Source organism: Panthera tigris, chromosome E1, assembly GCF_018350195.1.
Source record: "Panthera tigris isolate Pti1 chromosome E1, P.tigris_Pti1_mat1.1, whole genome shotgun sequence".
NCBI lineage: Eukaryota > Metazoa > Chordata > Mammalia > Carnivora > Felidae > Panthera > Panthera tigris.
In genome coordinates this window covers 46,831,690-46,859,034 of record NC_056673.1, presented here as the reverse complement: position 1 = coordinate 46,859,034, position 27,345 = coordinate 46,831,690, and the positions used below count along the sequence as shown (strand labels likewise).

The following is a 27,345-nucleotide window of genomic DNA, read 5'->3' as shown; positions in this document are numbered from 1 at the left end:
TGCCTGTAGTATAAATGTACTCAAAACTGTAATGGAGAGCTGTACAAAGTGCCAGGGAAGCACTGTTCTCGGAGGCACAGGAGAGAACAGAAGAGGTGACATTTGATCAGGGCCTTGAAAAAGGTCTGGGATTTCTCACAACTTTAGCAAATTAAGGCATTTTCTGTTTAAAGTGTAAAGAGAAGGGTTTTTTTTTCCCCCCTTTAATTAAAAAATTAGGGGTGCCTCTCTGGCTTAGTTGGAGTGTGTGTGTGTGTCTCTTGATCTCAGGGTTGTAAGTTCAAGCCCCATGTTGAGTGTAACGATTGCTTAAAAATAAAATCTTGGGGGCTCCTGGGTGTCTCAGTTGGTTAGCATCAGACTCTTGGTTTTGGCTCAGGTCATGATCTCACAGTTCGTGGGTTCGGGCCCTGCGTCGGGCTCTGTGCTCAGCCTGGTTGGGATTCTGTCTCGCTCTCTCTGACTTTCCCACTTACACACACATTCTCTCTCTCTCTCATTCTCTCTCAAATAAACATTAAAAAAATAACATCTTTAAAAAAAAAGAGCAAGAAATTAACCAAACAAGTGCAGATTGTGCCCACAGTGCATATTTTAAAAACCCAGATATGTAGAAAAGGGCCCCCGACCAAAAGTTAACACTTGGTGAGAACTGTTGACCAGTTCTTCCAAAGCGTTCAAAAAAAGAGCATCCCTACAACACCCTATCAGGTTCAGTTAGACTTTTATTGTGAAATATAAAAGAGTGGAAAGTTTTGCAAGTCTGGTCATTTTTTTTTTAAGTATCTATACATAGTAACACATTTCTTCTGTTAAAGTAGTAACATTTCAGATGGGCCAGAATCTTTGTTTTTCAGGCACGAAATTCTCTCCCTTAACCTAGACTATGCTGGAAATTCATTGACAAATTCTTCCTCTTTGGTTCTCTTTTTCCCCCCAGAATTCATGCAGACCACTTTACATCCTTGGCATTTTCTTTTTTGTAGGCTTTGTAGTCTTTGATTAGGCTTCAGCTGTCTTGTAAATCAGTCCTCCTCCAGTCTTGCCTCCTGAGACGACCCCTTAGTTTTCTTGCCTGAGTTTCCACAAAAGCCTTACGTTCTGTTTGAGAGGGGAGATATCCGGTTTCTGGAAAGCAGTAGTTTTCAAACTTCGCTGCACAATGGAGTTATCTGGGGAGAAAGATAAAAATACAGATTACTGAGCCTAACCTGGGGTTCAGTAAATTTGGGATGCATGTTGACACTCGACTTCTAACAGCTTACTATGTGACTTTGCTGCATCTCCAATTTTACGACGGCTGCTTCATGGCAGCTTCTCGAACTTTAATGAGCATGTGAATCGCCTGAAGATTTTGAGAAACTGCAAATCCTTCTGTAGGAGACCCTTCTGGAGCGGGGCCTGAGCTGCTGAATTTCTTGCAGGCATCTTCGATGATGCCAGTCGCATTTTGAGTAGCATGGTTTGAAGGTACTCTTTGAAATTAGTGCATTTAATCTGATGTGTGTTGTTGATTGTCTGATCTCAGAGGGATAGTCTTTCTGAGTTGTAGGGCAATGGTTCTTAACTTGTGGGCCTCAGACCAGCACAGTTAGCGGCACCTGGGAATTACTAGAAATGCACATTCTGAGACTCTATTCTAGAACCGTTAAATCCAACTCTTTTAACCAGAGTCAGCTCTCCAGGTGATTCTGTTGTACAAAGTTTGCAGACCACTGTTCCAGGGGTTCCAGTTGTAGTCCTCTGTTTACTGTTTACATAGTGAGGAGTAAAAGCACATTTCTGACATTTGTGCAATTGTGTGGGCTAGCACTTAAAAACTACACAGTGTTTCAATAAATATTTATTATGTACCTTACTATGTGCTAGCCACTATTCATGGCAACAACAGACAAAACTCCCTGCCTTTAAGAAGGCATTCTTTTTTTAAAAATGTTTAAAAAAATTTTTTTTTGTTTTACATTTACTCATTTTTGAGAGACAGAGCCTGAGCACAAGTGGGGGAGGGGCAGAGAGAGAGGGAGACACAGAATCCAAAGCAGGCTCCAGGCTCCCAGCTGTCAGCACAGAGCCCCTACAAGGGGCTCGAACTTACGAGCTGTGAGATCGTGACCTGAGCCGAAGTTGGACGCCTAACCGACTGAGGCACCCAGGCGCCCCTAAATGTTTTTTTATTTATTCTTGAGAGATACAGAGTGTGAGCGGGGAAGGGGAAGAGAGAGGGGGAGACACAGAATCTGAAGCAGGCTCCAGGCTCTGAGCTGTCAGCACAGAGCCTGACAGGGGCTCAAAGCCATGAACCGTGAGATCGTGACCTGAGCCGAAGTCGGATGCTTAACCAACTGAGCCACCTAGGCGGCCCAAGAAGATTACATTATTATGGTTATTTACTACTTTATGTACGTTTATGTATGTACGTGTGTATTTTCCCATAAGCAACAGATAAAACAGTTCTGCATGGTTTCAAATTGTTTATCCTTTTGTAGCATTTTTGTCCCATGGTGTTTTGTTTTTAAGATTGATACGTGCTGACATATGTAGCCCTAAATTACTCAAGACTGCTCTCTGGAATCCTATCAAGTGTATGTTCCACAATTTAATCTTTCCCTTATTGGTGAACATTTTGGTCATTTCTAGTTTGATTCGCTACTTATTTGCTCTTTTATTTTATTTTATTTTTTTAATTTTTTTTAATGTTTATTTTTGAGACAGAGAGAGACAGAGGATGAACGGGGGAGGGTCAGAGAGAGAGGGAGACACAGAATCCGAAGCAGGCCCCAGGCTCTGAGCTGTCAGCACAGAGCCCGACATGGGGCTTGAACTCACAGACCGTGAGATCATGACCTGAGCCGAAGTCGGACGCTTAACCGACTGAGCCACCCAGGCGCCCCTGTCTTATTTGCTCTTTTAAACAAATTGAATACTCTGCATATGCACAAGGAAGGTTTCCCTAGAGAAGTGATTTTCAAACTGTGGACTGCAACCAGCATGTTTTGAAAGTTGACAGAATAGACGGTGTTAGGACAGAAGAGAAGAGGTTATAAGACATACGGTTAAGAGTAGCGTTGCGTTTCGTAGGACTTTTGTTTTGGTGTTGTGTGCTGGATTGAGATGTAAAATGTTATTTTTTACTTTGGGCCGCGAACGTAGAGTTTGCAGACTGTTCTCTGAGGGTTGTGTGCACCACCTTAACCGGCACCGAGCTACTCTCAGAACTGGGGGTGCCCGTGTGTGGTGCTTACTGATGGTGGATTGCTGTTTCCATCGTACGGCCTTCTCCCCCAGATTTTACTTAGTTGGATTTTTAAGTCTGTGTCCATTGATGGGTATGACACAGTATTTCACTGTGGTCTTGTTTGCTTTGTCCTGATAACTAGTGAGGCAGATGTCAATCCCGCCCCCGCCCCCCCCGTCTTTTTTAATACAGGAAAATTTAATATATCTGCTAGATATTAGAATAGCGTTGAAAATGGTAATGAGTGTAATCCTTGGTGGCATATGATAGATACATTTTAATGAAGCGTTGAAATGATTTGCTAATACTAATGATTGACAGTCGAGGGGCTTACGTGGCTTAATTTTGAGCTTTCTCTTTGTGCATTCTAATCTGCGCTCAGTTCTATAAACCTGAATCTTTGAATTTGGCAGAGTGATCTTATACTTGTGTTCCTACAGTACCATCAGTAAGCCATTAGTACCAGTGTCATTTTGCTGATTTGAATATTAATGTTTCATATGTGTGCACAGATACCTGTTTAACATTTTTCTTTTAAATTACCATAATAAAAATATACACATGTGATATTAAAAAATATAAAAAAGTAAAAAAAAATTAGTTTTTCCCCCCTGCCCCCCCAGTTCTCCCTCTCAGAAACAAGAACTTTATTTATTTATTTAATTTTATGTTTTTAATTTACATCCAAGTTAGTTAGCATACAGTACAACAGTGATTTCAGGGGTACATTCCTTAATGGCCCTTGCCCATTTAGCCCATCCCCCTCCCACAACCCCTCCAGTAATCCTCTGTTTGTTCTCCATATTTAAGAGTCTCTTATGTTTCCTTTTTTAATTTTTTTATTTTTTTTTAACGTTTATTTACTATTGAGAGACAGAGACAGAGCATGAGCAGGGGAGGGGCAGAGAGAGGAGACACAGAATCCGAAGCAGGCTCCAGGCTCCGAGCTCTCAGCACAGAGCCTGATGTGGGGCTCGAACCACAAACCATGAGATCGTGACCTGAGCCGAAGTCGGATGCTTAACCGACTGAGCCACCCAGGTGCCCCAAGAGTCTTATGTTTCATCCCCCTCCCTGTTTTTATATTCTTTTTGCTTCCCTTCATCTGCTCTGTTTCTAAAAATCCTCGTATGAGTGAAGTCCTATGATATTTGTCTTTCTCTGACTAATTTCACTTAGCGTAATACCCTCTAGTTCTGTCCATTTGTAGTTGCAAATGGCAGGATTTCATTCTTTTTGATTGTCGAGTAATACTCCATTATATATATATACCACATCTTCTTTGCCCATTCATCCATCAATGGACATTTGGGTTCTTCCCATACTTTGGCTATTGTTGATAGTGCTGCTGTAAACATTGGGGTGCATGTGCCCCTTCAAAATAGCATACCTGTATCCCTTGGATAAATACCTAGTAGTGTGATTGCTGGGTCGTAGAGTAGTTCTATTTTTAATTTTTTTTAATTTAATTTTTTTAAAATTTACATCCAAATTAGTTAGCATATAATGCAACAGTGATTTCAGGAGTAGATTTCTTAATGCCCCTTACCTATTTAGCCCATCCCACCCTCCCCCCAGTAACCCTCTGTTTGTTCTCCATATTTATGCATCTCTTATGTTTTGTTCCCCTCTCTGTTTTATATTAGTTTTGTTTCCCTTCCCTTATGTTCATCTGTTTTGTCTTTTAAAATCCTCATATGAGTGAAGTCATACGATATTTGTCTTTCTCTGACTAATTTCACTTAGCATAATACCCTCCAGTTCCATCCACATAGTGCAAATGGCAAGATTTCATTCTTTTTGATTGCCGAGTAATACTCCATTGTATATATATACCACACCTTCTTTATCCATTCATCCATCGATGGACATTTGGGCTCTTTCCATACTTTGGCTATTTTGATAGTGCTGCTATGAACATTGGGGTGCATGTGTCCCTTTGAAACAGCACACCTGTATCCCGTGGATAAATGCCTAGTAGTGCAATTGCTAGGTCGTAGGGTAGTTCTGTTTTTAGTTTTTTGAGGAACCTCCATGCTGTTTTCCAGAGTGGCTGCACCAGCTTGCATTCCCACCAACAGTGCGAAAGAGATCCTCTTTCTCTGCATCCTCGCCAACATGTTGTTGCCTGACATGTTAATGTTAGCCATTCTGACAGGTGTGAGGTGGTATCTCAGTGTGGCTTTGATTTATATCTCCCTGATGATGAGTGATGTTGAGCATTTTTTCATGTGTCAGTTGGCCATCTGGATGTCTTCTTTGGAGGAGTGTCTATTCATGTCTTTTGCCCATTTCTTCACTGGATTATTTGTTTTTCGGGTGTTGAGTTTGATAAATTCTTTATAGATTTTGGATACTAACCCTTTATCTGATACATTGTGTGCAAATATCTTCTCCCATTCTGTCGGTTGCCTTTTAGTTTTACAGAGTGTTTCCATCGCTGTGCAGAAGCTTTTTATTTTGATGAGGTCCCAATAGTTCATTTTTGCTTTGTTTCCCTTGCCTCCGGAGACATGTTGAGTAAGAAGTTGCTGTGGCCAAGATCAAAGAGGTTTTTGCCTGCTTTCTCCTTGAGGATTCTGATGGCTTCCCGTCTTACATTTAGGTCTTTCATCCGTTTTGAGTTTATTTTTGTGTATGGTGTAAGAAAGTGGTTCAGGTTCATTCTTCTGCATGTTGTTGGCCAGTTTTCCCAGCACCACTTCCTGAAGAGACTGTCTTTATTCCATTGGACCTTCTTTCCTGCTTTGTCAGAGATCAGTTGGCCATACATTTGTGGGTCCATTTCTGGGTTCTCTGTTCTGTTCCATTGATCTGAGTGTCTGTTTTTGTGCCAGTACCATACTGTCTTGATGATTACAGCTTTGTAGTACAGCTTGAAATCCTAGAAACAAGTACTTTAAAAAGATTCTTGGGGCACCTGGGTAGCTCAGTTGGTTGAGTATCTGACTCTTGATTTCAGCTCAGGTCACAATCCCAGCGTCTTGGGATCAAGCTCCACATTGGGCTCTGCACTGGGTGTGGAGTCTGCTTAAGATTCTCTTCTCTCTCTCTCTCTTTCTCTCCCTCTCCCCCTTCCCTCCCTCCCCCTCTCCCCCATGTGTGAGCTCTCTCTCTCTTTCTCTCAAATAAATAAATTAATTAATTAACTTAAAAAATATTAAGGATTCTTGGGGCACCTGGGTGGCTCAGTCAGTTAAGTGTCCAATTTGATTTTGGCTCAGATTGTGATCTCAGTTTGTAGGATTGAGCCCTGTGTCGGGCTCTGTGTTGATGGTGTGGAACCTGCTTGGGATTCTCTCTTTCTCATTGTCTCTCTCTGTCCCCCACTCATTCTCTCTCTGTCTCAAAATAAATTAAAAAAAAAGTCTTTTTCATTTCAGCATATATGAATTTTACTTTATTCTTTCCAACTGCCATTGTGTAAGTGTATCATAATTCATAATTCATTTAGGTATTGATGTATATTCAGGCTAAAACAAAGCCCACAAAACTTCAACTTAAAAAAATTTTTTTTTAAGTTTATTTATTTTGAGAGAGAAAGAATGTGAATGGCAGAGGAGCAGAAAGAGAGAGAGAGGGAGAGAATCCCAAGCAAACTCCACACTGTCAGGGCAGAGCCCAGTACAGGTTTAGATCCCACGACCCAGTGGTCACAACCGGAGCCAAAATCAAGAGTCAGTCGCTTAACTTACTGAGCCACCCAGGCGCCCCCAAAACTTGAACTTTCATAAACCCTTGCGTTCGATTTTTTTGTACTTACTTAAATGCATATGTGTATATCTGTAGGATAGATTCTGGGAGGTTGAATTGCTGGGTCAAAGGGTTATGCATTCAGATAGATTTTGCCAAATTGCCTTTTAAAATTTGAAATAATTTATACTTTCCCAATAATGCTTCAGAGGAAACTGACCTATATTTAATGTTAACTTTCAAAAGTGCTCACCCTGTTTACTATGTACATGACTATAGTCATGATTTGAATAGAAGCTCTTTTGTGGTTTCCAGCTAGATGTATAGAATATAGAACTTATGGGCCTTTTTTTTTTTTTTGCCTTTTTTCCTTTTATTTCTAAAACCAACAGAAAATGAACAGACTTTAGCTTTTTTTTTTTTTTTTAGAGAGAGAGAGTGGGGGAGGGGCAGAGAATCTTTTTAAGTTTGAGAGAGAAAGGAAGGAGTGGGGAGGGAGGGAGAGAGGGAAGGCAAGCCTGGGGGAGGGGCAGAGGGAGAGAGAACCTCGAGCAGCCTCCACACTCAGCCTCCACACTCAGCCGGGAACCCGATGTGGGGCTTCATCCCACAACCCTGGTATCATGACCTGAGCCGAAATCAAGGGTTGGACATTAACCGACGGAGCCACCCAGGTGCCCCAACTTTAGCTGATTAATAATATGAAGTTATATAATCCGTTAAAATTCAGATCTATGCAATGGTTATCCAAAGTCTTTCAGAATGTATGAAAGCTGATGCTTTAAAATTAGACATTAAATTAATTTAGATAATACTTCTGTTACCGCTTTAAAATAGATTCTTATCAGCAGTTTGTTTTTTTTTTAGCATTAACTGCTTTCGTTGATAGTCTTCAGTAATTTATTGTGTTTCTCATTATAAAAAGCCTGCTGTATATACAGTGTCAGATACTTTTTTTAAGTATTCTCGTTTGCAAGTGACCGAAGACAAACATGTTCACTTACGCACGAGGGAAATGGTTTTGGTTTCCGTAACTGGGAAATCCGAAGGATAGGTTCCACCAAGGACTCAAGAATTGTTAGTACTTATGTGTCGCTTCTGCTTTTGTCCATCATCTTTACTCCCTTCTTCCATGAGGGAAGTAGAGATGACTTAGCCATGGACAGCTCTGGCCTCATTCATGGAGAGAAGGGGCTTCAGAGCACTTCTCATCTGAATATAAAATCCCAAGGAGAGTCTTGCTGGCCTGCCCTGGGTCATATCTCCATGCCATACTGTGACTGGGGCCCCATCACAACCACGGCGTGGGGAAGGGAAATTCTCAAAAGGGAATGATGCTGGGAAAATACTGCTAATGAAAGAAATATGCCAAATTCTGGGCGGCTCGGTAGGTTAAGCGCCCAACATCGATTTAGGTCATCTCACGGTTGGTGGGTTTGAGCCCCACGTCGGACTCTGTGCTGACGGCTCCGAGCCAAGAGCCTGTTTCGGATTGTTGTCTTCTTTTCTCTCTCTGCCCCTCCCCGGCCTGTGCACTCTTACTCTCCCTCTCTCAAAAATAAATAAACTTAAAGGAAAAAAAAAAAGAGTTGGGTGTTCAGCTGGGGAGATGGAGTAGATACCATGAAAAGGTAATATAATATGAGGTAACATGGTTCACAGAAGGCTACATGAATTCAGAAGAGCCTGGGGAGATTAGAATAAGCTTTTGAACGTAATGGTAAATACAGAGTTAAATCTCAAGGTGGTGGTATATTCCACACCAGTTGGTTTCTTTCTCCATAAGTCACTTGGATCCATCTTTTTGTTGTTATTCTCACAGCCAGACTCTGAATCCAGGTCTTTATCTTCTGCTTCATTGCAGAACATGCCCTGTCTCTGGTCTCTTCCTCCTTGTCCTGTTCCTTCTGTTCAGTGAAGCCAGAGAAGTCTTTCTGGAACAGTGTACCCTTGTCCCTGCCCCGCTTAAAAAACCTGGTAACCCTCATCACTGCCGGAATAAAGTACTCTACAGACTCCTAAAGACTCTACATTCTGGTCCCAGAACTGCTTTCCAGCCTTCCTTCTGGAATTCTTTACTTGGATGCTCTTTGACAGTGTCTTGCATAAACAGCTGAGGGAATGCAGAGACCGGGTCTGTAAGCAGTTTTGTCTCGCTTGCGGACTTGTTGTTTCTTCTCTCATTTGAGGGAATCCCTCTAGGTTCAGCCTTCCCTTTTACTCCTCTCTCTCATTTATATTTATACAGACGAAGCCCAGATAATTTCCAGGAGGCACTAAAATGGGCTGGGTTACCCATCATGGTGCTTATTATCACGGTGATTCTGGGATTTAATCGAATCTGTGAAAAGTGCATCTGTGTAGATGGTACCCCTTTCGTGAAGTTTGCCGAGATGTAGGCTCACCAACAGTGTCTGGCCCAGGGTGATCCTTTGGACTTTTTTTCTGCAGAAAGTAATGGATACATTTTTATTTGGAAAATCTTTTCAATGAATGAATATTGGGTGTGCATTGGATAAATTAAAATATCTTCACCTTTTATATTCTTTAGCATGCTTTTTTCTCCTGACACCCTACACCCTTTTAGTTATGAGACTAAGCTCAAAGTGAGGAGGTCTCTGGAATGGGGGAGGGGGCAGGCAGTTCAGAGGTTACCAGTAGCCCTAACTGATGGTTGATAGAAGCTAATTGTACAGCAGTGAATTAAGGTTAACTTATCTTGTTAAAATTGTTTCTGATATTTAAAAATACTTTTCTGTAAACATCATTGGAAGTAATAATAAAAAAAATAATATAGGCACAGCTGTTTAGGAGACACTTGTTTCAACAAGTTTTCTTTTTAAAATTTATTTTTAGAACAAGTGCAAGCAGGGGGAGGGGTGAAGGGAGGGAGGGACAGAGAGAGAGAGAGAGAGAGAGAGAGAGAGAGAGAATATTTTAAGTAGGCTTCATGCTCAGCTTGGAGCCCAATGTGGGGCTCGATCCCATGACCCTGGGATCATGACCTGAGCCTCGATGAAGAGTCGGACCCTCAACCGACAGAGCCTCCCAGGTGCCCCTCAACAAGTTTTCTTATTATACAGTAGGGCTTATTAAAATCCCTCATAGATCCATTCAGAAAATTAGATGAGCTCCTATATGCTTGGTACAAACTAAGCTCTCAAATGCGCTGTATATTGATACATTTATATATATACATATATATTCCTGGACATCACATCTCATAACAGGTACCTACAGTTGCTTAACCCACTGCTAAAAAATGCATACAATCTGTGTCTGTTTCCTAGGTGAGCCTCCCTTTTTTCTTCTCTTTTTACTTCTTCCTTTCTTCTGCCTTTCTGTCTCGGCCCTAACTTTGTGTTGCACTGTGGAACTCTCCGATACGTGGCTCTCAGGAAGCATTTCTGGCAGAGGAGAAGGGGTGCTATACCAGAGAACTTCCTGTTTGTCGAGAGCCGTTTCTGTATCACAGCTGACACAGTGTGAGCTCTCTTGTGCCTGTTACCTCACATGGGGATGTTTTTTTCTCATTTATGTTCTTTACAGATCTTTCGCGAGTGCACTGTTACTTTTGACCATAGTTACCTGGAAACCACTTACCCCCTCTAGATAATTGAGAGGTGATTACGATTAAATTTGTGTTTTTTTTTTTTACTTCTAGTTTGTGATATAGTGGGAAAACTTTGAGTTCGGATGTTTTTTGACTTAAAAACTAGAACTGAATCATTGCTTCTTGATCCTGTTTTAACTTGACAGTTATTAGAAAAATCGGAGTGTGCTTATCTGTTTTTTGAGGTGTATGTCCAGACAGGGAAAAGCTAGAGAACCGTAGTTTGCAGAAATGACGGATTGATTTGTAATGATGCCATTTCTTTATTTGCAGGTAGGCGAAAACCGAGAGTACATCGGCCTCGTTCTCCGATATTGGAAGAAAAAGACATCCCGCCCCTTGAATTTCCCAAGTCCTCTGAGGATTTAATGGTGCCTAATGAGCATATAATGAATGTCATTGCCATTTATGAGGTACTGCGGAACTTTGGCACCGTTTTAAGGTTGTCTCCTTTTCGCTTTGAGGACTTCTGCGCGGCTCTGGTGAGTCAGGAGCAGTGCACGCTTATGGCGGAAATGCACGTCGTGCTCTTGAAAGCGGTTTTGCGCGAAGAGGACACTTCCAATACTACCTTTGGGCCTGCTGATCTGAAAGACAGCGTTAACTCCACGCTCTATTTCATCGACGGGATGACGTGGCCGGAGGTGCTGCGGGTGTACTGTGAGAGCGATAAGGAGTACCATCACGTTCTTCCTTACCAAGAAGCAGAGGACTATCCCTATGGACCAGTGGAGAACAAGATCAAGGTTCTGCAGTTCTTAGTCGATCAGTTTCTTACCACAAATATCGCGCGGGAGGAGTTGATGTCTGAAGGGGTGATCCAGTATGACGATCACTGTCGGGTTTGCCACAAACTTGGGGATTTGCTTTGCTGCGAGACGTGTTCGGCTGTGTACCATTTGGAATGTGTGAAGCCGCCTCTCGAGGAGGTGCCGGAGGACGAGTGGCAGTGTGAAGTCTGCGTAGCGCATAAGGTGCCTGGTGTGACCGACTGTGTCGCCGAAATCCAAAAAAACAAACCGTACATTCGACACGAACCTATTGGATATGACCGAAGTCGAAGGAAATACTGGTTCCTAAACCGGAGACTCATAATGTAAGTGTGACGGTCTTAATTTTTGTGTGTGTTTAAAATCGAGCCAGTTTCCTTCCTGACTGAGAAAACCGAGCTCGGCCGCTGATGGAATATAAACCTTTGTGATCGAATAACGAGTTACGTAGTTGAGTAGTTTCTGACTTGAAGGAATACGTACCTTAAAACAGCTTTTTAAGTTGTAGGGAAAGAAGAGTGTACGAAAACGTGCAAATTACACACCCAGGGTATTAATTGCCTGGGATGGGAGATAGACTGTTACAAGGCAGATGCCACGGGGGGCCCTTCCCTGACTTTATTCCCTGCATCCCTGCAGCCTATCGTGAGGCGATCTCCACCCTTATTTTGGTGTTAGGATTTTCCTCTCGTTTCGGTTTCGCTGCATCCATACGTAAAATGGACCGGCAAGAACAAACCAGCCGTCTGAGGAAAGATCGGTTTTGTCATCATTGTCTCCCAGGAGGAGGAGAGAAGCTCTCCAGACTCATGGTCGCAGCCTGACTTCTGTTTTTCTGAGGGTTTTCAAGAGGCTCTTCCAGGCAGGTCAGGGGGAAGCACAGGAGACCGTCTGGGAAAGCAGAGCATTTACCTCGGTCACGTGTCGGGCAGGGTCGGAGTATGGACTTGGTTTTGACGTCTTGTAGAAATACGATCGGAGGGAGTGGGCTGCTGTGTATTTTCAGCTTCTGAAGTCTTCACAGCCTCTTGCAGCTCTCAGAATTAGGTCAGATCTTATAAAACCAGTGGTGGGCTGAAAGGAACATCGAGCAGGGCTTGGAGAAGATAAGCAGGAACTTCCTCAGCGCCTGGGCAGGCCTCGCCAGGTAGAGGGAAGCGTCCCAGCCGGGCCCCCCCTTCACTTACGAAGATGGTACAGAGTAAACAGGTCCTCAGTTCTGGGCAGTCGTCGTCTTGCAGTGTTGCTGTTGAGAAATCTGAATCTGTTCGTTGATTCTTTGTATGTGACCTGTCGGGACTTACCTGGAAGCTTAGAATCTTCTCTTTGCTTGTAGCGTTTTGCGGTTTTAGAGTGATATGGCCTCGTATGAGTCCTTTTTTTATCCACCGGGTGTTTGGTGGGCACTTTCAAATCTGGCAGTTGAGTCCTTCAGTTGAGAACTTGTCTTGAGAACTTCCTCCTCTCCTTTTCCCTGTTGTATTTATCTTGTGCTGTTATTTTGTTGAACACTGGTCTTCCTGTTTTGGTCTTCTGATTTTCTTACCTTTTTCCTCCAGTTTTCCTCGTTGTCTTTTTTCTTCTTTGGGGTGGGAGGGAGGAAGGGAGGGAGGGAGTGAGTATATATGTGTGTTGTTCAGTTTTTCTGGAAGATTTCCCTATCTTAGTCTTTCAGCCCTACTATTTAGATTTTCTTTCTTACTATCGTATTTTTATTTTCTAAGAGCTCTTTTGTTCTTAGAATCTTCCTCCTTTAAAAAAGTAATAAGGGGCACGCACCTGGGTGGTTCACTCAGTTGAGCGTCTCACTTCAGCTCGGGTCATGATCTCACGGTTCCTGAGTTTGAGCCCCTGCATCGGGCTTGCTGCTGTCAGCCCAGAGCCCACCTCAGATCCTCTGTCCGTCTCCCCTCTTTGCCCCTCCCCTGCTCATGCTTGCGCCTGCTCACGTGCACTCGCACATGCTCGCTCTCTCTCTCTCTCTCTCTCTCTCTCTCAGAAATAAACATTAAAAAAACCTCTAAGATAGGAGTAATTATAAAAAAAAAAAAAAGTAATAAAATCCTGGACACCTGGGTGGCTCAGTTGGTTAAGCACCCAACTTTTGTTTCAGCTCTGGTCATGATCTCACGGTTTGTGAGCTTGAGCCTGCTGTCGGGCTCCCAGGTGCCCCAAGTCAAATACAAAACTTTAAATATTATTGTTAGTGATAATTAAGTGTTCCTTGTCAATAATTTGAGTAAATTTTACATCTCTTTAAAACTTAGATTAAAATAAGACAATTTCAGTGTGATGCCCTCTTGTGGTAGATTATATGTGGACGCCTGGTGAAACTTGAAACCATGTGAATTATTCAGTTGACAGTATGTGGAGATTTGGTATATACTCTCCCTGGACGGTTAAAATGATAAATCAGTGGACTTATTGCCCAAGGGGGGCATACCTAAAGCAAAGTCTGGGGAAGTGAACCAATTTTTAATTGCAGTGCTATCTTTCCTATAGGCCCAGAGCCTGCTTGGGATTCTCTCTCTCTGCCCCTCCCCTGCTTGTGCACATGTTCTCTCTCTCTGTCTTTCAAAAATAAATAAGTAAACTTTAAAAAAAGTAAAACTGTTTTTTGAGGGCACCTGGCCCTGCTTAGTCGGAGGAACATGCAACTCTTGATCTCGGGGTTGTGAGTTAGAGCCCCATGTTGGGGGTGGAGATTACTTAAATAAATAAATATACTTAACAACTTTTTTTCATTTTCAAATGTACTAAATTATAATTTTAAACCTATATTGCTTTGCACCCATACCTCCCCGTTCTAGCTTGTAAGCCGCCTATTTCCTTGCTAGCTTAATGCCATCAAACCTGCATCGGTAAGCCTTCTGGCCGTGTCCAGTTCTGTATATCCCGCAGTCTCCTGGACACGTTCACACAGCAGGCACCTCAAACACAACATGTCCAAAACTGAACTCGTCACTTCCCCCGCATTACCTACCCTTCACCCATTGATCCTATCTGTAGTAAATGGGATCACCATTGCACCAGCTGCTCAAGCAAGAAACTCAGGAATAGGCTTTTGTCTTGTATTGTTTATTATACCTTTTAATTACTCCTTAAATTCTAAATCTGATTTTCTCCGTTCTTGCTGCCCTTATCATAACATAAGCCAACATCATCTGGATTGGACTCCTTTAGTAGTTACCCCTGTGTGTAACTCCCCACTACCCAGTTCTAGTCTCTGTTCCACAGCTGGATGATTTCAGCAATTTGGATCAGGTCTCTTTCTCCCTCAGGTTGAAAAAACCTTTCAGTTACTTCCATTTGCTCTTAACAGAAAGTTCACAGTTCACTAATTTCGGACATTTAATTCTCTTGCTTCCCATTACCTGCCCCCCCCCCCCCATAAATAAATAAATAAATAAATAAATAAATAAATATCAAACTAAAACATCCAGAAATCTTTTGGCTTATTCTCAAGTCTTGGCCTATATATGCCCTTTCCTAGGGCTTTCTTTCCCTGAACCTCTTTCCCTCTTGCACCTTGAAAGATTTTTTTTTTTTAAGTTTAAGTTTTTTATTTTTGAGAGAGAGAGCATGAGTGGGAGAAGGGCAGAGAGAGAGAGAGGGAGGGAGTGAGAATCCCAAGCAGGCTCTGCACTGTCAGTGCAGAGCCCGACTTGGGGCTTGAACCCGCGAACTGCGAGATCATGACTTGAGTCAAAAGCAAGTCAGATGCTCAACTGACTGAGTCACCCAGGCGCCCCTCCTTTATTTATTTTTTTAAACACCCATCCCACTTGTAATTATTCGTTTTAAGGTAGGTATCACATACTTCATAAGATGAAGAAAATAGTAGCAACTCTGCATTATTATACCCAGTCGACACTGGCAGCGTTCTAAGTGTTTTATGTGTTTGAACTCAGTCCTCACAACATTTTGATAGAAGTATTGCCACCCCATTTTTCAGACAGAAGTTGAGGCACAGAGAGGTTAAATAATGTATTCAGTGTCGCACAACTAGTCATAAGTAGCAGAATCAGGATTCAGTCCCAGGTATTCTGGCTCCAGAATGTGTGCTCCTGATCTGCTCAGACTGCCTGACCTCGCTGGTGCTTTAACTGCTAAATCCCTAGCTGGGTTGGTTTCCTGCGGCTGCTATAACCCAAGTACCACAAACTGGGTGGCAGAAGTTTATTCTCTGGCAGTTGTGCCAGCTGGAAGTTTAAACTCAGGGTGGCAGTGGGGCCGTGTTCCCTTTGGAGGCCCTAGGAAAGAATCCATTCTTGCCTTTTCCAGCTTCTAGTGGCTCAAGTGTTCCTTGGCTCGTGAGCAACATAATTCCAATCTCTGCTTACCTCTGTCTCTTCAAGGAAGCCGAAGCCTTTTCCATCCAGTATCTCCAAATTCCTCCAGCCTTTCCCCATCACCCAGTTCCAAAGCCATGTTCCCATTCTTAGGTGTTTGTCCGAGGGCTCCATTTCCCCTGTACCGAAAGTTGAGTTTCCTAGGGTTGCCTTAACAAATCACCATACACGGAGTTGCTTCACACAACAGGAATTTGGTCTCTCACAGTTGTGAAGCCACAAGTCTGAAACCTCAGTGTCAGCAGGACTGGTTCTTTCTGGAGACTCTGAGGGAGACTGTTCCAAGCTCTAGTGGTCCCTGGCTGTCCTTGACATTTCTCGGCCTATAGGCAGATGGATTATGCGAATCTCTGCCCGCACCTTCACATCACCTTTCCTGTGTGTCCCTGTGTCTTCTCTTCCACTTACAAGGATACCAGATTTAATCACATTGTATCTGCAAAGACCCTGTTTCCAAATAAGGTCACCTTCTAAGGTTTCGGATGGACATAAATTTTGGAGGGATGCTATTCAACCCACTACTACTGTTCCTTACTCTTAGTTTCTGTGGGTTTGTTTAAAAATGAAACTTGAGACTTATTGTTAGTCTTAACCTCCTCCTTGTCTTGCCTGAGTGAAAGCCAAACAGACTTTAACATGGAGACCTGTAATATTTATGTTTGCTCTTAATTATGTTTTTGGCAGACGTTTTCATTCCAACCTGTCTTCCCTGCCACCCTGTGAGCTCCTTTGAGCTGATTAGTGTCTTTAGGAAAGCCAGGCCAGTTTGGGTGTGCAGAAGGAACATTGTAGGCACTGTAGGGACAGAGCGTCAATAGAAACCACATTCTGACCCCCAAACTAAATATACATACACATCAGTGTATATTTATATAGGAAAGCTTTTGTCACTTTTATAATTAAAACAAATAATTTTGATGATATAAACTCTGACAATGTGTGCTGAAGTCCACAAGTATTGGGACAACTTGGCGGGGCACCTGGCTGGCTCAGTCAGTAGAGCATGTGACTTGTGATCTCAGGGTTGTGAGTTCAAGCCCTATGTTGGGTGTGGAAATGAAAAAAATAATAAAAAATAAAATAAAATAAAATAAAAAAATGAAAATAAAACAATAAAAAAAGCATTGGGACAACTTTTCACAAGGTGCCTGGCTGGCTCAGTCAGTAGAACATGTGACTCTTGATCTCAGGGTTGAGTTTGAGACCCTCCTTGGGCACAGACATTGCTTTAAAAAAAAAACAAAAACAGAACAGCTTTTCTTTGAAAACATGAGCAGTTATTGTTCACTCTGTTTTGTTACTTTATGCTTTTAACAAATTTATCCTTCTACAGCTTCAAGAAGAAAAAAGTTGTCAGTGTTGTGTATTACCTTTGATGAGCAGAATAAAAAAGTTACTGGGCACCACATTTGTAGAGGGACATTTAAGGGAAGAAAATCAGGGGAGTGAAGACTGGAAAATGTGCTGTAAAGAATGACTAAGGGCGCCTGGGTGGCTCAGTTAAGCGTCTGACTCTTGGTCTTGGCTCAGGTCAGTATCTCATGGTTCATGAGTTCGAGCCCCACATTGGACACCATGCTGACAGTGCTTGAGATTCTCTGTCTCTTCCTCTCTTTCTGCCCCTCCCCCACGCGTGCTGTCTCTCAAAATAAACTTAAAAAAAAAAAAAAAGAAGAATGATTAAAGTATTTGAGCATGTTTGGCCTGAAGAGAAAAAACAGCAAAATTACAGATGTGAAAGATTTGAAGTAAAAGATTTGAAGGACTGTGTGTGGAGGATATGTTAGTTTTATTTCACATAACTCCAGCAGGCAGAACCAGGCCTAATTGGCAGAAATACTAGGTTTGTGTCATGTCATTAAAAGGAAGAACTTTCTAAAAGGGCAATTCCAATCCAGAACGGACTGCTATATGAAGTAGTGAGTTCTCCTTTAAGATGAAACTTAAGATAAAAATTGAAATTATTCTTTGTTTAAATGGAAATTATGCAGGTGTCTATATGGATTAAGTCAGCTATTAGGAACCTTTTCAGTAGTATGTGAGTTACTTGAAAAAATAGAATGTCCGTTTAATTAAATTGGTTCCCATAGAACCCCGTTTTCATGTTGAAATCTTATGCTTGTAAATTATGTTTTCTAACCCCAAAATGTTTTTATACAGAATGTTTCTCTTGTTTCATTGAAATTGGTAGATATTTCTGAATAAAGAGGATAAAGCACATTGTAAAGCACATTGTAAAAGAAAGAATTTAACATCTTTATAACAGTGAAATCCTTAAGATTGATATTTTAGATAATAATCAGGCTGTCCTATAACTCTTACGCTCAGTCAAAGCTAAGTACTTTCTGATTTGATATTGTCACTTAATTAGAATTTTGATACAGTATTGCCTTTTGAAAGCATTTTATTAGTCTTTTTGATTAGAGGACTCTGACATCTTTAACATTGTAAATTGGGATAAGATTGTTGTCATCACTCAGTCATAAGAAGTCAGTAAAAATACCCTTATAGAGCAGATTAAAAAAAAATGATTTTCAGCAATTTTTTAGAAAGCTTCTAACAGAGCAATATACTAATTTCATATGTTAGCAGATGCTGATTTTAAAGAGCAAAGCAGGGGGTGCTTGGCTGGTTCCGTTGGAAGAGCATGCGACTCCATCTCAGGGCTATGAGTTCGAGCCCCAGGTTGGGGGTAGAGATTCCTTAAATAAAACTTAAATGCTATCTCGCTTTGCTCTTTCTTTTTTTTTCTGTTCATGTTTGAAAAGTTTTGATAATTTCGATATCCATTTATTTATCCATGACTTGATATGTCCCTTCTTTCTTTAGAATTACTGGATGATTCATTCCTGGAATTCTGCTCAATTTTTATTTATTTGCTACCTTAATAGTAGTAATCATATTTTATATTTATTGATTACTAACAATGTGCCTGGGTACTACAATCTGTGCCTTATTATAACACCTCTAATTCTTACTGCTGACCCTGAAAATAGACACTGTTATTCCCATTTTAGCAGCTAGATGAGGCTCAGAGAGGTGGTGTCTTTTTCATGGTTGCATATCTCATAAATGCCTGAACCCATTTTACAGCCAGATCTTTCTTTAAAAAAAAAAATTTTTTTTAATGTTTATTTTTGAGAGGGAGGGAGGGGCAGAGAAGAGGAAGACACAGAACCCGAAGCAGGCTCCAGGCTCTGAGCTGTCAGCACAGAGCCCCACGTGGGGCTCGAACACACAGATCGTGAAATCACGAACTGAGCCGAAGTCAGATGCTCAACCATCTGAGCCACCCAGGCGCCCCTAAAGCCAAGTCTTTCTTGAAGCCTAGTTCTTTCAGCTTTGTGAGTTTGCTGTTGAGTAGACAGGAAAGTTAAACTCTCGGCAGGTACCTCACACATGCTCCTGGACTCCTTTCGAATGAGAGAATATCATCGCATGTATTTCTCATAGTCCCGTCGTAGGCCTGAATTTGCCTTGGGTTTGTAGTTAGTGGCCATCCCTGCTGGAGTCTACACCTCCGTTACAAGTGGGTGGGACCTTTGGAGAGATGTAGGCAGGGCTGGGGGCTGCTCCTTTTCTCCCCATTTTGAACTTGGGCCATAAGAAGGGAAGAGACACGAGACATTATTGCTCATTGAGATCACTCTTCAAGGACCAGAATTTAGCAGAGCATTTATACCATGTTGATGGAAATGTTCTAAACTGGATTGTAGTGTCAACCTGCTCTGAGTATAGTTTAAATATTTCTGGTTAAAATTTCATTCGTATGGTTAGAGTGATGATATCAGAGTCGACTGAAGTAGAACCAAGACTGTCCTCCACTGAGCACTCCCACACTTTGAATTTTGAGGTCCTGTTTCTTTTTTCTCCCTTTTCAAGTTTTATATATGTAAGTAATTTTTACATGCTGTGTGGGGCTCGAACTCATGACCCCAAGATGAAGAGTTGCATGCTCCTTCTGCTGAGCCAACCAGGTGCCCCTTGAGATTCTGTTTCTGTGTGTCATATTTTTAGATACCTTTCTCTGCTGCTATACTAATTCCTCTCTCCCCACTATTACAAATTATTTTTTTTCTTTTTCTTTTTTTTTTTTGAGAGAGAGAGAGGGCGGGCAGGGGAGGGGGGAGGAGGGAGAGAGAATCCCAAGCAGGCTCCATGCCCAGTGTGGAGCCTAATGCAGGGCTCAATCTCATAACTGTGAGATAATGACCTGAGCTGAAATCAAGAGTCGGATACTTAACTGACAACTGAGCCACCCAGAGGCCCCACAGATTATTCTATCATAAGCTGCTGTGGGCTAGGAAATCCAAATACTTAGAGATTGCTCAACTAGAACAAAAGTAACCCGAGTTTGAATGAGACCGGAGGGGAGTTTTTATGAGCAGATATACTGAACACCTTAAAACGTGCAGTTTGTGTTACATATTTTAACTTTCATTGCGTAGATGGCAACTGTCAGATCAGTGCCATTATAGCTAACATAGAAAGTGTTTTTGTTCTTTTAAACAGAGAAGAAGATACAGAAAATGAAAATGAGAAGAAAATTTGGTACTACAGCACAAAGGTCCAACTTGCAGAATTAATTGACTGTCTAGATAAAGATTACTGGGAAGCAGAACTCTGCAAAATTCTGGAAGAAATGCGTGAAGAAATCCACCGACACATGGACATAACTGAAGACTTGACCAATAAGGCTCGGGGCAGTAACAAATCCTTTCTGGCGGCAGCTAATGGTAAGAGGGAAATCTTCTCATTTTACTTGTTACTAAATTTGAGATAAATTCTTGGTATTAAGTCACTACAAAATTTGAAGATATTAACATTTCAAATATGTATATTTTAATTCCCGATACTTTCATTTTCCCAAGAGAACCTTGTTCATCCCAGCATAAATTAGGGATGCTATGCATTTTAGCATTTTGTATATTGCTTCGGTCATTACTAATATTTCCCCAACTGTTTTCTTTAATTCAAGTTACCTTATTATTAGGAACCCTATTTTTAATTATGAGAAATAGTATTCTTTTAAAATTTAGTCTTTGCTTTCTTTTTTATTTTAAGTAAAACTTAATCTTAGAATAGTTTTATAGTTACGGAAAAGTTGCTAAGGTAGAACAGTGTTCCATATAGCCTGCACCAGGTTTCCCCATTAGTAATGTAGTTAGTGTGACACATTTGTCATAAGTAGTGAACCAATATTAATACATTATAATACCTGAACTCTATACTTTATTCATATTTCCTTATTTTTACTGACATCCTTTTTCTGTCTCATGGTCGCATCCAGAACACCACATTGCATTTACTTATCATGTCTCTTAAGGCTCCTGTAGACTGTCACAGTTTCTCAGACTTCTTATTTATTTATTTATTAAAAAGAATTTTTTTTAACCTTTATTTATTTTTGAGACAGAGAGAGACAGAGCATGAACGGGGGAGGGTCAGAGAGAGAGGGAGACACAGAATCTGAAACAGGCTCCAGGCTTTGAGCTGTCAGCACAGAGCCTGACGCGGGGCTTGAACTCACAGACTGCGAGATCACGACCTGAGCCCAAGTCGGACGCTTAACCGACTGAGCCACCCAGGCGCCCCATCTCAGACTTCTTATTTTTGATGACCTTGACAGTTTTGATGGGTACTGGTCAGGTATTTAGTAGAATGCCCTCTGTCTGGATTTGTCTGATGTTCTTCTCCCAGCTGAGATTATGGATTTGGGGAGGAAGACTACAGAGGTGAAAAGTGCCATTCTTATCATCATACCAAGATTATGTGCCATCAACGTGACTTATCACTGATCATGTTAACCTGGCTCAGGTGGCGTTTGTCAAGTTTCTCCACTATAAAATTACTCCTTCTACCCATGCTGTGCTTTGGGGAAGAAAGTCACTATACATAGCCCACACTCAGGGAGGGGAGAGTTAGGGTCTCCCTCCTGGAGGTAGTGGCTATCTACATAAATTATTTGGGATTTTTCTGCACAGGAGATTTGTCTGTTCTTCTAGTTTATTATTCAGTCATTTATTTATATCAGTGTGGACTCATGGCTATTTACCTTATCGCTCGGGTTATATTTCAATACCTAATTTACCTTGGGTTACCTTGAATTATGGATATTTACTTTATAGTTTGGGTTATATTTCAATACCTAATTTACTTTCTTGCTCAACTTCTTGCTTTGTAAAAGATAATAAATACTTACGATTTTTTTAAAAGTTCAAATAGTATAAAAGGGTATACAGTGAAAAGTGAATCTCCTTCATAATCCCGTTTCACCTTACTTTTTTTCCAGACGTGCTATTATTGCCATTTTTAAAATCCTGCCAGGTCTATTCTGCATGTTTAATAAGTATCACCTGTGTTTTCTAATAGTGCATTTTAATCTTAGATAAAATGATTAAGACTTTGAAAGTACACTTGAACTGCCTGGCTCTGTTCTTCTATATGTGTTATCTGCTATACATATAATCCTATTAATTTTCCCATTCTCCATTTACTGAAAAATTTCCCCATTTTCTATTTGCTTAAAGTAGAATGTTTATATTTAATAAATATATCTACTTAAGCTATATCGGAGCCTGTTCCTACATGCTCTGCGTCTGTAGTGCCTTTAATTCATGTGTATTTTTTGAGAATGCTATAGTCATACTGTTATATATAAATACTGTTGCATACAAATATACTTCATCTTCAGAAACTAGCAGACTGATTACCAAGGATTGTGTTTATTCATATCTGGTGGTAGGAAGTATTTTTCTGTTACATCTGTTTAGAAAAATATGTAACATTTTCATCAGATAAGCTTTAGTTGTCAGAATTCTTTGGGGAGGTTGTATCCCCTTCTTACTATTTTCTCTCCATACAGTAGATCAAATAATAAGAAATTTTATTACTTTCAGTCAGGCTATATCCCTCTTAGTTTTCTTTCATGAATCATGGCATTAAAATCGGCAAATCTCAGGGCGCCCGGGTGGCTCAGTTGGTTGAGTGTCCGACTTTGGCTCAGGTCGTGATCTCATGGTTGGTTCATGGGTTCGAGCCCCACGTCAGGCTTTGTGCTGACAGCTCAGAGCCTGGAGCCCGCTTCAGATTCTGTGTCTTCCTTGCTCTCTGCCCCCACCCCCGACTCGCGCGCGTGCTCTCTCCCTCTCAAAAGTAAGTAAAAAAAAACATTAAAAAAATCGAAAATCCCTTTTTATTCTTGCATTCTCAGCTTTTGGTACGATAATAAAGAACTGTCCAGTCCCTTAAAAAGCAATGTTAAGTGTGTTTTTATCAAATATGTTAAATTAGAAATATTTTCTAGAGTGAGCTTGCCTATTCACAAAATTATGTACATAATATCATCTTAACTAATGAACAAAGCCAAAATAAGATGTATAATTAAAATGTTTAGTGGTCTGACTTAGGGGAATGTGAAAAACTAAAAGTGTCCAATATAGAGGAATTAGTTAATTCCATTATGGATTATCATGTGGTAGAACACTAGAGAATTGGAGAATTATGTAAGATACCATGCAAAAACAGTGCCTGGGTCATTGAGGTACTTAAATTCTTCTTCTCTAAAAAGATTCTTTTTCTCTAACTAGGTAATAGACCAGCTTTTATCAAAAAATAACCAACTAGCATAGAATGATTATAGTTGGTATTCTATTTATATTTTTCAAATTTCCTACAATGAGCATGTTATATTTCAGTGTAATTCAGCATGTAGTGTACTTTTTGTTATTAAAAAAATTTTTTTTAATGTTTCTTTATTTTTGAGAGAGAGAGAGAAAGAGCGTGCAAACACTAGTGGGGGAGGAGCTGAGAGAGAGGGAGACACAGAATCCGAAGCAAGCTCCCGGCTCGAGCTGTCAGCACAGAGCCTGACACGGGGCTCGAACTCATAAACCTCTAGATCATGACCTGAGTTTATCCGACTCAGCTTCCCAGGTGCCCCAAGAGTCAGATGCTTAACCGACTGAGCCATCCAGGTGCCCCTACCATATATTTTCTAGAAGTGAAGATTACCCTATTGGTTGTGTTCTATGGGCATCAATATCGTATCGGTAATCTTGATCCTTATTTCTTAGTTCCGGTGTTTTGACATATGTAACTTTAATAACTTGTATTGAAACTCTTGAGTGACATTTGTGGTACTTTTTCTATATTTGGTATACCTGGAAACAAAATTTTTTGTTTTTGTTGTAGAAGAAATTTTGGAATCCATAAGAGCCAAAAAAGGAGACATTGATATTGTTAAAAGCCCAGAAGAAATAGAAAAGGACAAGAATGAGACTGAGAATAATAACTCCAAAGATGCTGAGAAAAGCAGAGAGGAGTTTGAAGACCAGTCCCTTGAAAAAGATGGTGATGACAAAGCACCAGATGATGATCCTGAGCAAGGAAAATCTGAGGGTAAAAAAATTACTTGGCTAGAAAGTAGTATTTCATCAGTGTTATTTATGAAACCTCCAATTTTGCTTTCAAAATGAAAATGAATCCTTTTTTTTATTACTAATACCTCTATAATTTTATATTTCTAAAGAAATTAGGATATCCTTTCCTCTTGTAACATGTATAATCATTGTAATGAGTTTTATGTATTGGTAGATTTGCTATAATATACCCATATCTCTATTTATACTTCCTAATAAGATACCCTTTCCCTGTAAGATTTGTTGGTGAAAAAAATCACTATTTTTATACCAGAATATACACTTTTGTATGTGTTACGTTCATTTTTATATTAATTACTTAAACGTTCTTAATATTTTAAATATTCTTAAATACTCTTTGGATTGCCTACTGCAAAAATATCCCAAAATCTAATTGCTTCAAAATGGCCATCAAATAAAAGCAGGTTTTCTTGGTGATCATTTTTAGTAGTTGATTGAATGTGGCCATTTGTCCTAGAGCAATTTAAAGGATATCTTTAAAGTTTTGTTGTGCATTTTACTGTAGAGCCAACAGAAGTTGGGGATAAAGGTAACTCTGTGTCAGCAAATCTTGGCGACAACACAACAAATGCTTCTCCAGAAGAGACTAGTCCCTCTGAAGGGAGGAGTCCCGTGGGGTGTCTCTCAGAAACCCATGATAGCAGCAACATGGCAGAGAAGAAGGTGGCATCTGAGCTCCCCCAGGACGTGCCAGGTACAGAGGGCAGTGTATCAATGCCTCTGTAATGGGGGGAATCCTTCCCTTTGGTAGTAAGAGCTGAATGTCACCTGGAATTTTAAAGTATGTGTTCATTCATGCTGCTTGCTTACATAAGTGCCATCCCTGATTGCTAAATTGTCACCTAACATTCGGAGTTTGACACATTCTTGCACTTAGTGCTTGAAACTCATCATAATCTTCATGCTTTTTTAAGTTCATTTAGCTGGTTTTGACTAATAGACTTATTTGTATATTTTATCACCAGATCATAGTGGCAGACATTTTGGTTTTAAGTACTTACATACTAATGGCTCAGTGTTGAATGATTTGACCATTCCAATTCTGTACGTACTAACAAATTAATTTTATGTTTGCATGTGCTTGTGTGGTTTTTTTTAAACATTTCAAACCATGATGTTATGATAGAAAACCATTGTCACAAAACATTTTGTGCAAGATATATTTTGAAATGTGAGTTAACCAATAATCCATATTTTAAGCTTTTCTAAAATTAAAATTGTGCTTGAAGTAAGTTTTATCACACACGAAGGATGTCATTATACCTTTCATTTTGCCTTGTTTTTAAATGAGAAAGAATTTTTATTATAGGAACTGTGTATTTTTTTAAAAAGCAAACTAAAAAATTCAGATGAGTAAAACAAAATAAACACTGGTAATCCTACCAGAAAGGAAGAATTGTAGCTAATACCTTGATGGAAATCCTTAATGATTTTTTTCCGTATATTGTAAGAATATCACATATTTTCCAACTTAAGGTACTTTCGTTGCTACATTTCATACTGGGGATGTGATTCTGATGTGTTGGGAGGAAGATAGCATTAGCAGTTGGAAGATTTGATTCTAGATCTGCTTCTGTCATTAAGTCAATGTTATTTAATCTTGCAAGGCCTCAGTGTTCCTTTTCTGTTAACTTGAAGGATTTTGATGATCAACAGTGCTTGTGTGACTGTTCTCAACTGAGTGTCTATAAACAGTAAACTGTTGCTGAAAACACCAGTGTAACATTAGGTTACATGCAGTGATGTGTGTGGAGGGTCCCGAAGAATCACAATAATAAGCTCACCATGTTTTATGCTAATGAGAGACTGGTCACTAAGATGAAGAAAAGTCTGGAAACTGCTATCTGGTGAAATGAATACAGAAACAAATTTAATGAAAAAACTTTTTTTTTAATGTTTATTTATTTTTGACAGAGAGAGAGAGAGAGAGAGAGCGCGCGAGCATGAGCAGGGGAGAGGCAGAGAGAGAGGGATACACAGAATCCAAAGCGGGCTCCAGGCTCTGAGCTGTCAGCACAGAGCCTGATGCAGGGCTTGTGAGATCATGACCTGAGCCGAAGTCAGACGCTTAACCGACTGAGCCACCAAGGCGCCCCTGTTATTTTTGTTATTAGAATGGTTTAAGGGGAGAAACTCTTATCTTAGTATGTGACTTAACACTTTTAAAGGGCACCAAGTGAAATAATATATATAAAAGACTTAGCATAGTATCTGACGCATGTTAACTGCTTAATAAATGTTGGATACTGTCCTTATTGCTGTATAGTCAACTCTTTGAAAGAGTGAGAAAGCCCAGCAAGTAAAAAAATAATAAAGTGGGTGAGTTGAATTATATACATTTACTGATTCACTCACTAGTAGTTAACATAATTCTTCTAAATGAGATCCTTTGTATTTAAACTTTGTATTCAGGTGGTTTTCTTCATGCGTAGTCATGAAAAATTGATTTAGATGAGAACCCGAATAAGAAGTGTTAAGAAAGCTAGAATGGGAGCAAATAGCAATTGTCAGTAGTTGTGATCAGAGTGGATTGGGGCCATTAGCAGGATCAGAGTGCTAGATAGCTGAAGATGCTGTAGATTCGAAACCTGACCATTTAGTAAATCATAGTTCTTTTCTTGACTAGACTAATAAATGAAACCAAACCTAGAAACCTGATAGTCTTATACTTGCTTCCAAAACAATATGAAGCATTTTTAAAGATACTAATTAAACATACCACACCAGTCTTTAAAGAGGAATTTGATACATTTAAAGTAGGTAAAAACATTTTGGTAGGTCCCTGACTGTAAAACTTAATGACACTAGTGACCGAAATGGACAAAGTCAAGGCCCTTGAGGACTTTACTTTCTAATGGGCAGTAGACAGGCCTAATAGTAGAGTTCTGACCCTCAGAGAAGACTATAACGTGTCTCTCTGCTTCCTTCTGTTTCTCTTTCTCTATGAGCTCATTTATTCAACAAATATTTATTGAGCGTAATGGTGCCTGGCAGTGTGCTAGGTACCTTGTGGTGTCCCCGGACCAATTTCTGTTACCATTCTTGACCACTCTGTGGTCAGTAGATGAGATGTGGTATCACAAGAACTAGAGAGGGGGGTTATTCTAGGTGGATGAAAAATAACAACTGATAGAAGGCATCTCACAGGGTTTTCTTTTCTAAATCTTCAGAATGTGTTTAGACACCTAATTTAACGACTAAAGTTTATCAGTAGAAGACTGTCAGATTGACAAGTGTTCGG

The 27,345-nt window shown here is 40.4% G+C and overlaps 1 protein-coding gene across 1 annotated transcript in view; it reads left to right on the top strand.

The window, feature by feature from the left end:
• Positions 1 to 27,345, top strand: part of BPTF (bromodomain PHD finger transcription factor) — a 147,698-nt gene that overhangs the window by 28,347 nt on the left and 92,006 nt on the right. Inside the window, 4 exon segments of the mRNA XM_042966712.1 lie at positions 10,815 to 11,637; positions 20,176 to 20,399; positions 23,857 to 24,063; positions 24,610 to 24,798. Coding sequence (XP_042822646.1) covers positions 10,815 to 11,637; positions 20,176 to 20,399; positions 23,857 to 24,063; positions 24,610 to 24,798 — 1,443 coding nt within the window.